The sequence below is a fragment of the Bolinopsis microptera genome, unplaced genomic scaffold (genome assembly GCF_026151205.1).
Source record: "Bolinopsis microptera isolate Bmic1 unplaced genomic scaffold, MBARI_Bmic_1.0 sca47, whole genome shotgun sequence".
Classification (NCBI taxonomy): Eukaryota; Metazoa; Ctenophora; class Tentaculata; order Lobata; family Bolinopsidae; genus Bolinopsis; species Bolinopsis microptera.
This window is the reverse complement of record NW_026971819.1, coordinates 23,585-35,588: the sequence shown is the minus strand read 5'-3', so window position 1 is coordinate 35,588 and position 12,004 is coordinate 23,585. Positions and strand designations below refer to the sequence as shown.

The window sequence follows — 12,004 nt, the reverse complement described above, 5'->3', positions numbered from 1 at the left end:
CACGGACAACATCCCAAGGGAAAATTTTAATTTTTCTTTCATTTTTAGTCTAAAAACCGGACACGTAACGGGGGACCCGAAAAAGGGTTTTAATAACCTACCCGGGATGAACCGGGGGGAAATTAAGGCGGGGGGGTTCACAAATAAAACCCAAAAAGGGGTTGGGAAAAAAGAATAGGGGGGAACACACAAACACGACACAATCAAAAACAAAAACAGAACTAACAAAAAAATTCCCGGGGGGCAGAGTACGGTTCCCGGTACTCAAAAGGGGGGGGAATGAACAATTAACAGGGTGGGAAAACCCAATTAAAATAAAGGGAGAGGGGCCCGGGATTTTTCCCAACACTTCTTATCACTTTGGGAGTGACAGGGTTACATTTAAAGCATCGAATTTGAAAAAGGGGCCACACAATGCACTTTTAGATCTGTAAACCCGGCACAACTTTCCGGGGAAAAAAAAGGCTTGAACTTTGCATACCCCGGGGGGGGGAGATTATTGCACTATTTTTAAACCGGGTAAAACCACCACAAGGCTCAAGCCCTCAGGGAATCATTTTTGGGGCCAATTGGGGGAAGGAGTATTTTAATTAAAAAAAGGCCCCGTTTTTTTTAAATCACTATTTTTAACGAAAAATTTTGGGCAGATAAAAGGGATGTGAAATTTTGGGGTTGGCCTTTTTTGGGCCCAGAATCTTTATATTTTACCAAAAAACTTTTATGACCCCGGATTTTTTGTCGGGTTTCAACATTAAGAAACCCCGGCTAAAATATCGCATAAAAGTACAAGCCCCCAAGGCAAATTTAAAGCGATTTCAAAATTTAAAATAATAGCTAATCAAAGGATGCAGAAGCCAACCTTTTAAGAACCAACAAAGGGCCCTTTTTTAAAAAAACCCCCAAATTTAAAAAACAAAAAAAAACCCGGAAAAAATTAATAACAAAACTAGAAATAAACGGGCTTCCCTTGAATCTATCAAAACAAAAGCAAAAAACACAGAACGTGTAAAGGGGCAAAAGCAAAATAAGCCCCTAATTTAAAATTTTTCCCTGCACAGTACATTACACGAAACAAAGTACTGAATTTAGTAATTTATTCCCTTTTTCTACCTTTTGGGGGGACCCTTTTTCTACAAAAAAAACAAACAAACAAACAAAAAACAAACTAAAAAAACAAACAAACAACATACAACAAACAAACAAACAAACAAACAAAAAACTAGCTTATTTGAAGGGGTTTGTGATAACCCTGATCTGCTCCAAGGGAAAAGGACCTCGTCCCCAAAAACTTCACGGGGGGGAATTTAAAAAAGTTTAAATCCCTGGGTCACTTTGCGTTCAACATCTTTTTAAAAACCCTTTTTACTCTGACAGTAGATAATTCAAACTGAGAGGGAAACGGGGCCTTTAAAACCGGTCCAAAACCAGAAGATCGGCTAACCGTAAAGGGGGAACCACGTAAACTTCTACAGGGGTTTCTGACCCTGTAAATTTTCTCACACACCCTTTTTGGACGGGATTATCTGAGATTTTGGGGGCCCTTTTTCCCGACCGGGCTGGTGAGTCGGGCATTTTTAAAAGGGTGCGGGCCCAAACCGCTCTGTTTTCCCCCACCACGTCCCCCCCGGGAAAACACCCACCTGTACTTCATACCTACGCTGGCGATGTTTTACCCCATTTTTTACATTTGAATTTAAAAAGGATATAAATGGGTTTTAGGGAAATTTTTGGTTTCTTTTTTTATTGTGAAACATTTCCCCGATCCGACTTTTTCCCAATTTTTGGGGGAAATAAAGGGGGGCCAAAAATTATCTAAATTACCCCCAACCCTTTTAAAATTTCTGGCCCCTCCACCCCCCCCCTCCCCCCCCCCCCCCCCCCCCCCCCCCCCTTTTTTTTTGCTGGCACAAATTTTAATACTCCCCCACGGATGTCGAAATTTTGGGAAATGCCCCCAAAAAAAATTTGAAAAGTGCCTTTTCCATAGCCCCGAAACATTCCTTAAGGAGAAAAATTTGAATCCAAACATCACAGATAAACTAGAAGTCAAAAAAAACCGGGGGAAGTTTGTAAAAAATTTGGGTTCAAACAAATTATAATAACGGATCTAACAATTCGAGAGAGAGGAGGCTAATATTTCGCTTTACCAGGCAACCCCAATTCGTCACCAGGGGTAACTACCCCACACCATACTTTCCCCCCATACCATGGAAACAAATACTAAACGACACACTTAAAATACTTCTAACAAAAAATCCCATAAATCCAACTGTTTGAACCCGGGGCGGCTGCTATATTTTATATTTTCCCCTATCACAATGCTCGCAACTCCGTAGCGGGGGGCTTCCTGAATAAATACCTTGTACTTGATTTGGTGTCACCCCTTTATGGGCATCACTGATATCAAAATTTTTCCTTTAAATAAACCACTGCCCAATATTTTTGTATAAATATTATCGAAAAGTACCCTACACTATAGGTTTTTTAAAACTTTAACCCGGGGGTTTTTTTTCTCTAAAAGGGAGTCAGTTATCCCAAAAGGACAAAGGACGCCCACCCCGGGGTTTTAAACCCAAATATAGAAAAAGAACTGCTTTTTGGGGCTGGGAAACCTGGGGGAGAATTTCACGGGACCACCTTAAGACAATTCATACCAAAAACCTTAGCGTTTTAAACAAAACAAATCTTTTTAAAAACCCATCTTTTAAATTTTGATGACAACAAAAAAATAAAAATCGTAAAAACCGACTGATGGCATTTCAAAGGGAAATTATTTTTTAAAAGCTCTAACTCCCCCAAAATCATTTTTTGGGACCGACTTTTTAAAAACCATTTAAACCCAAAAAAAACCCAATTTTTTTTCCCCCAAATAAGCAATAAAAATTATTGAAGAGGTTTTCTCAGATAAATTCCTTTAATAAGGGGGTTTTTTTCCATGAAAAAACAAAACCCTTTATAGGGTTTTTAATTCTCAAATCACACCTTGCTTAAACCAAAAAATTTTCCAACATAAAAGAACCAAATCCAAAAATTTATTTACCCTCATTTGGGCAAGCGGCAAAAGATCACGAAGCCTTCTTATTAAAATGGGACACACTTTCCAGAGTCGCACAGATGGATGCGTGGTGCGGATAAACAAAAACACGGGGGTTACCGTGCCCCGGGTAACTGGAGATTTGGGGGCAGCACTGAAACCTTTACAAAACCCAAACCACGGGTTCGCAACGGATAGAAACGGGATTTTAAAAAGTTCTTGTCTGAGGTAAACATGAGGGCAACTTTTAACCATGGTAACGGGTTTACACGTTTGGGTTCGCCCTTTCGTGGGTTTGGGCACCTTTTTTCTTGGGCCGATTCCGGGTCGGGGGCAGTCCCCGGGATCCAGTCCTGGGAATGTCGTGCTCCCCTCGTGCCGCTAAATTGGTGGGGCTTATTGCTCCCTTTCCTCAAAGTACATCTCGATCTGAAATATGGTTTTAAAAAACAAAAATTTGGGACATGACAAAAAAATTGATACATCGACACTTATTCATATATTTGTTTATTTGAGGAATTCAGTATTATTCCACACACAGCCGGGAATGTTTGTTCAGGCCAAAAAACCCAACCCTTTAAAATCCCGGGAACGGGTTTTTTGGGTTTTTACCCTTTTTTAATTTTTCCCGTCTCTTTTGGGGAGTGAAACATGTACCCGTTTTTTTCTTCTCCAAATATGGCGCAGTCCCCCCCCTCCCCCCTGTTTTAGTCCGCGGGGGTATGAAGGGAAAGTGTTAGCCTAAATACACAGGGCCCCTCCTGAGGGGGGGGCGTGGAAAGTGAAAAATGAAAAACTGACCCATGGTTTTTTTGTGTGCCCCTTTTTTTAAACCCGTTTTTAAAAAAATTTTTCGCTGGGCGGGGGTTTTACTATGATTCCCTTCTTTGAATTTGTATATTGAATTATTGTATTTCAGGGGCAGGGAACCAGGGGCAAAATTTTAAAGGGGATTGGGGGCCCCTATCCCCACACATAGTATTTATTCCTTTTTTTAAACTACTCTTCTTAGGAAAGTACTTTCAAGACAGAACATTTAAAGATAGATGTAATTTCAGGGGGATTATTAAAAACCTGCAACCCAAAATTTTTGGGGGGAATACAAAGGGAAAATTTTTCTAAATTTAGTTAAAATGTTTTTGTGAATATTTTTAAACTTCAGGGCCCCCCCGCACACAGGTTTTAGGCTTACTGAAAACAGGGCTTTAGAGCGAATTCGTCTGAAATTTTTCTAGGGCGAGGAGTAGGGTTTGACAAAAGCCCCTGGTTTAAAATGAATGTTTTAAAACCCGAAGTTATTCAATTTAGTTCTCTGGGGAAATTCGAAAAAAACCATCTTTCGAAAAAAAAAAAGGGGGCAATTTTTTTAAAATTTTTCTGTATTTTTTCCCGGGGTGAATTTGTTTGGGGCAAATATGAAAATTAAAACCATACTAGAAGGGGCGAAATTTTCCCCGCTGGACAGATCCCGCCGTTCAAAAATTTTAAAATTTTCAATGAAATCAAATGTAGGTGTTTTTACAGCTTTTGCTTATCGGGAAATATTTACCTCAAAATCCTTTAGCTACACAAATTTGGAAAAATTGGTGCAAGTGAGATTACAAAAATATTTTTTTCAATGGGTTTATCCGCAGTGCCGTAATTTAAATGCCGGAAAATGGTCTAAGCAAGGGTCTGCCTTCTAATTAACCATCCATTCAACTTAATTGGTTTTTGGGGGTAAAAGTTTAAAATTTTGAAAAAGGGAAAAACCTGGGGAAAGTTTTTTAACTTCCTTTGGGGGGGCCAATTTCCGGCCCGGGTCAAACCCTTTTTAAAATTTTGTGCGGGGGGCAATTTCTTCCCAACTTTTAGGGGGCCTTGCCAAAACCGGGGAAAGGCATTTTTTTTCTTATACTTGAGCGCTGTTTTTTGGGGGACGGGGGGGGGGGGCGGAAAAGGGGGCCCACTCCTTCCCCCCAATAAAATTTAGAAATTAACCCCAACAAACGGTTTGTGGGGGGGCCAAATTAATTTTCCAAAAACTCCCCTTAACTCCCGCTAATAGTAAACCCAACCCCAAAAGCACTGTTTGTTCCCAAAAAAAAAAAAATCTCCATCCTTTGGGGGAGTTTGTAATTTTTATACACAACAATTCCGATAGCTTTCTTGGGCATTCACCCAAAAAACAAAATTTCCCAAAGACAAAACACATTTTAACTTTCTTTTTGAACCAGCCTGCGTGTAAGGCAGCTTGATAAGGTTTTATCTTCGTTAATAACAGCGTCTTGGCTTCGTATTTAAGTCCACGCCTGGATTAAAACGCTGTTAATTTCTAATTGACAATTTCCTTCTCTGCCACATCAATACACCCATATTACTCATAGTTGGCAATTCTTTGGGCGATTAATTGCTAATTCTTACTTACACATTGACAGGGAATAATTTAAAATAAACTCTCTGTATATTCTGAAGATATTTATAAGGAAGCAATAGCAGTACTTACATAACCAAGTCACCATAATAGTAGACATATCGACGCTGTGATGGAATCGTAACGCCCTGAAAATATGAATTATATATTTTATTTGAGTAGATTGACTGTATGCACATTCCAGTCCGGTATTTTTATACAATGTACGTGTGCAATGAATGATAACACAAAGATAACATTAGACTGCATTATTGAGATGTAAAGTGAGATGGAAAAGCTCAAAGTAAGATTTTGTGAAGGAGAACCATATTTGGGCAAAATATATTGAAAAAGTGAACAATCTATTTCCTTGAAATGGTTAACGCTACCACCATTATTTTGTTAAGATCAATCCACTCTTAAAGTAAATATTTTTTGCATCAAGAGGACTAGAGGAGTTAACATTTTCGTTAGATTTAGGATAATGTAACGATATGGAAATGAATAAAATGACAGATATGTAATACCTTCATGTCGAAGGTTCTAGCTTCGCCATAAAATTGTAGAGCAGGCTGGACGGTCTCGTATATTCCTTCATGTAAAAGATAAGATACTATCATAACTCCTGTTCGCCCCTGTGATTAGTATAATTAACAATTTAAGTGGTTATAATAATTATTTCATAATTTAAAGAAATGTGCTGAATTATTATATACAGATTCATTGTGCCCTTAGTTAAACTGAATACGGATATAACTTATATCGAGACTGTTTTAACGAATGGTTACAATAAAGTTATTGAAAATAACTCATTAAAAACCAGAAATTCTGCTTAACATGCTTAACATGCTTAACATGCCTGCTCCACTATTATGAATGAGTGGATTACAACTACATTCTCGCCAACCACAAGCAGTTAAAATAAAAGCCTGCCTACCTTTCCAGCTTTACAATGGATAACAGCTACATTTTCCTCGTCCTCCGCAAGGAAGTTAGCTACATCCTCACAGAAAGGTTTTATAAGCTGAAATGGCGGCGCGTTGTGATCCTCAAACGGGTAGTGGGCTACTTTTGGAAACCTCTTATTATCGTAAGTTCTCTGTCTTTCTTTACACCTGGATTGTGGTAAATTTAAAAACATCATACAATCGCTAGAAGTAAATTGATTTCTTGTAGTATAGTAGCAAAGCATAATTTTATCACACTTTGAATTATTTTCAGGCATGTTACAATGTAATATATCTTAATGTTTTGACTAAAGAAGTAAATAGATTAGGATTTTGGTGGAGAGGTACATTTTTCTGAAACGTGACAGCTATTAACCGATCAGCTTCCATTGACCAATCAAACCCTTGAATCACTGTCACGTGTTAACTAAATATGCTTCACCTCCCCAAAAATGTCAGAAATTTCAGAACAAAAATGAATTTCAGATTTCAAATTTCAAATATTTACAAATTACGTAAAATACTTACAAATTATAGATTTTATAATGATTGGCATGCTTTTCCTCAAAGAACCTGAAATGGAATATCATTTTACAATCCTTCTCAAAGATGGAAATTTCGAATCTAACTTCTCTCATAAGATTACCCAAACATCATGACAATTGACATAAATACAATGTAACAAAATCAAGGATATAATAAGAATATTACATTAAACTTGTTTAATTAATTTATTAAACTGGTTTCTAACTCACTTGTGAACGTCCTCTATGTTATTTCTGTAGAAACCTTCAAGGTTATTTGCAGGGAACCCCATGGCCACAATGTTGGGTTTTATGTACGCTAAGTCTAAGTTGTAGCCATCCTGTTTAAACCTTCTTTTCTTTTTTGAAACTAGCTCTTTTATTTTGTCTGTCATTAAAGCTTCGGGGATTGTTAATTAGCTTATGAGGAATACGTTATTTAATTTGAAAGTAAATTTATGTAATGAAGCTACTTTGGGATGATAATATTGTAAAAAAAGGGAGAATTCTCAGTTTTAAGAGCATGAATTTGAAAGGCAGGATGTCGAATTAGATCGTTTACGAGAAGTTTATGGTTGGTAAATAGAATGGTATATTTTCAGTAAATAGAATAGTAAATATTTGGTACACAACAACGAGATCATTACCAGGGTCAAAACACAATTATTCCAGGGCATATCAAGTAGGGTACAGTATATAACAAGTCTAAATAAGTTTGATATCAGAAATAGCAAATTTGATCAAAGTTTGACGTATGCAGAGTTCTCATAACTCATAATTCATCCCTCATTAAGTTTGTACTTTAAAATATGTCAAGGTATTAATTTCGACATGTCTGTCCAAATTACCAAGTAGGCCAACTTTTGTTCACCTGCCAAGGATTCCATCTAAATTCTCACTCAGGTGCTAATTTTGAGCTGTTGCAACAAGCTGGTACTGTCACCAGACTCTATATTATATATAACCAGATTGCCAGCTGGTTTCAGGCCTTTTCGGTAGTTGCAGTATTACGCTCTGGTGACTTGTTCCTTTATTGATATTATATTAATAAAGCAAAGAACTTGATCCTCCTTCAATTCTAAATCAGTGAACAAATTCATATCTGCTTAACTAGATTTTCTGCAACCAGAATTTAGGATAGCAAGTTTGATACTAATAAAAGTGCAAATATTTTCTAGTCTTGCAATAATTTTAATTGTATGCAGCCTAGGCAGCTGGCAGACAGTAGATTTTTGAGAGTGATATTTGGCTTGGCCAGGGGATAATTTTGTTTGACTAGTTAAAATTGCCACCCAAAAGAATCAAATCCCTACTTGGTTCTTATCAGTGAGCTGGTGCCAGGTGTAATAATTATTGCTGTATTATAAGTTACTTTGGTCTTTAGTTAAATGAGTTTTGCTATCTAACTAATATAAGGTTGGCAGCTAAAATCTTCAAAGTTCCGACTGCTGTGCACGTGCATGGCATCAGTTTCAGTAAATTAGGGTCTTATTACAAATTCTTAAGCAATTAAAATGGCTGATTATTAATCAGAGTATGTTATATGTAGTCAATATTGCTGCTGAAATTTCAGAGACCTGCAGCAGTTTCTTTTACCTCTGACATAAACTTTCTATTTTGATGTTTCAGTCCATCCATAAAGTGATTTACAAAATGACACCTAAACCTCGTGTTTCGGTGTTCACTTAAACGGTACTTGGCGGCTGAACTGTGGTGTCTGACGTTTGCAGCTAGATCGGACTCTGCATGATATTGTATTAGCAAATTTGTATAGTGTATAACTGTTTAGTGTTTATAATACTCTGCAACCTGGTAGCACGGCTGACACAAAAACAAAATGTTGGCCTGGCTTGTGCATAACCAAGTAAATAACACGCACTCCGATAAAAGCCGTCTGGAGAAACTCCGCAAAATGTTCATTGTAGTCAACGGGCACAAAGAAGCACTACTAGCAATTGTGTCCTTTACCCTCCTACATAATTTGAACATTTTTGTGGCTAACTCATTGAACAACATCTGAATTAAAATGTGTCTAGTATTAAAAGATTCAGTAAGTAATTTTTTCATGTACGCTGTACACTGTAGTTAGTAAATCAAATCAAACTTTTTCGATCAGCCGCGCGCTGAACCAGTGTTGCACTAGGTAAAAATTGTGTATATTTTGTTCATTTTTGACTACTACTACTATGTCGGAGCTAAGTCCGATCTACGCCAGAAAACCCCCTCCATATATCCCTGTCCCGCATCAGGGTTCGCAGTTCCTCTTTAGAGTTTGTCCCAACTTCCTTCAGTAACATAGACAAGTAGCTTTGTCTTGGTCGGCCTTGCTGTGCTCTACCGTGCGTAGGTTCCCATAAGACTAAATCACTGGCAAGTAGCTCAGGATGTCGGATGCAGTGTTCATTCATTTTTGAGTGTAAATTAATTTATTAATTTATCACAAATTATTTTATTATAATATAACCACTTATGTGAAATGGTTATTTTGACTTTAAATATTTGAACTAAATATGAATTGATTGTGGGTATAAAATAAAATTTGTTTTACTAAAAAAAAATTTGTTTTACTCAGTTGGCAAACTTGCATAACCGAGTATTCAAGTTACTATTTCAGTATTACAAGTTGTTGCTATTTCAGTTGCAACAACTTCAATAGCAACAACTATTTCAGTTGTTGCATAATCTGAGGGATTTAATGAAAGACTAACAACCCGACCCTTTGTAGCATAACTATGCAAACACTTGAAGATCACTGCCATGAATACATAGACCAGAACTTTTCCTACGGAACAAGAAAGTCTGACATCAACGACACCCGACCAATATTTCCCAGTCACCACTCAGCTGACACTACCATAGGAATATTGCTTGTTATTATTGGGAGCTTTTGCAGTATCTTTAACTCGTATCTGTTGGTCGTGTTATCACAAAGACGCAGATTTGGAGTTACTAGTCTGCTCATTCAGATAGCTTCAATTGATTTCATATCAGGTAATTATTCTTTAGTTTTAATAAATAAATTAGAATAGATAAAGAAGTTTCTGATTGAAAGTGCCATGATTATATATGCTTTCAATGAGTTGGGGTCTTTTCAAATTGAGGGGGTTTTCAGGGCTGTTGGCTTTGGTGATGGCAAAAAACATGCTGACATCTGGGAACCGTAAAGAATATTTGCACAACATATTTCTCAACATCACGCTATGCCAGATACCAGGTATAATGCAACTAATAGTGCTTTCTTATGAATAAGGTTACTAAAAGAACATGACATTGAAACAGATGTAAATAAGATATCATTAGTATCATGACGATTTAAATTAAAGTGAAATTTGCATGATGTGTAAATTGTTACATTTCTTATTTACCTTCAGGCATATTGTACCAAGTTTTCACAGTAGCTTTGCCCATTCTGCTAATGTATCTGACAATATGGCGACTCGTTGCAGTGAGTAAGCCACACAAGTATTGTTTGTATCTGGTACAATACAGAAGAGTGCACTACCTAGTGTTCACAACTGCATGGATGTTTGGACTTGCTCTTGGTAAATAATCGTTTTTCAACATATTGCGAAGATTCGAAATGAAGCACATGATTTACATAAATTAAATAATCAAAATACCACAAAGCATAACTTATCCCAATTAGTATAGCAGTATGCTAAAGATTACTACACGACACTCCATAAGTTATAACCTTGCCTCAGTAATGCAACTCTTGAAACAGTTTCTCTGTTCATGATGTACAATACAAATTGACTCACGTTAATTTTCAGGAATAATGCCCTTTGTTGTGGGGGAAAATATGTGCTACATACCAGAGTGGGCCTTCTGTGATTATCGAATAGCAGTTGTCATTGAGAATAAAGTTGTAAAACATATTGCAATAGGGTAAGATCAGCTTTACATTACTCCTGAAAATCTGGGCTGAAACATATTATGCAACTTTTAGAGTCTACTTAAAGTCATTTTAATAAGCAATAAATTATTATCATTTTAATAAGCAATAAATTATTACACTTTATTTCAGTGTGTTAACCCTGCTTCCAACCCTACCATCTTACTTTGTCATAGTTTGTGGCAGTTTGATCGTTTCTTACAAGCTTTTCAAGTTAAAGTCGGTGAAAGAAGAAAATGTTCCAATGAAGTCGGTGAGAATCACATACTAAAAAACTCAAATAAGCATTGACACAAAATTTTATTGAACTTACAGTTTTTTTTTTTTTTATTTGAAAATTCAATTAATTATTATATATACAAATCAAGCGTTACATTTCAGCCATGCAAAATTACAATGACATATTTTAATATTCTAATTGAAAAATGGTGCTGCAATATAAGTTGCTTGATGTTTGGCCGGATGACAATTAACTAAAAGAGAAAAATAAACTTGATTACATAATAATTAATTCGGCTGAACCAACACATAGCAAAAGCCACATTAACGTTGGGGCCGTCTACCAAATTTGAATGACATACAATAACAAGAAATCAAACATATCATAAATAATTATATATGGATTTTGTTCATTACAATTCCGTCACAACTGATAGAAGAAAAAGAAGGACAAGCAGATAGGAAATTGGACGGACAGAATTGTAACCAACAAAAACACATTTCTGAGACTAGTCTGGCCAGACTGTATCGGCAGCCCAGAGGTACTTGATCAGATTGGCCTTAAAAGTAGAAATCCGCTCTGACTGCCGGATACATACTGGTAGACTATTCCATTTCAGCATAGATCTATAAAAGAAGCTATTTCGGAAGGCATCCGAGCAGGGCACAGTGGTACTCATGTAAGTTGAAGTATCCGACCTATCAATTATTTGAGCATTGTGCCTAGTGTATCGGGTGCCCTCTGGACGGCATAGGACTATATAAGTAGGAAGCGAAACTGGGATTATGCTATTCACTATTTTATAGAAGGTCATAAGATCGTTATAAATAAACTTCTGCATGACAGGGAGAATATTTAGCTTCTTTTGCTCTGTAGCAAGTTTATCGTCATTATAACTGGAGTAGGGTTCACCATTGATCCATTTAATAGCCCTCTTTTGGATAGCAACAAACTGTTGAAGATGAGTTGCAGATTGAGGGGACCATATGACA

At 36.8% G+C, this 12,004-nt stretch overlaps 1 protein-coding gene across 1 annotated transcript; it reads right to left on the bottom strand.

Annotated features, from left to right (window-relative positions):
• Positions 1-5,234: 5,234 nt before the first annotated feature.
• Positions 5,235-9,347, bottom strand: LOC134825732 (phosphatidylinositol 3,4,5-trisphosphate 3-phosphatase and dual-specificity protein phosphatase PTEN-like; the record flags this gene model as incomplete). Its single annotated transcript, XM_063837941.1, has 7 exons — positions 9,338-9,347; positions 7,129-7,299; positions 6,902-6,946; positions 6,364-6,541; positions 5,954-6,061; positions 5,520-5,575; positions 5,235-5,325 (listed from the first exon to the last, which is right to left on the bottom strand). Coding segments are annotated over exons 2-7 (642 nt in total), but the record flags the coding sequence as incomplete, so codon positions are not given.
• Between the last annotated feature and the right edge of the window lie 2,657 nt (positions 9,348-12,004).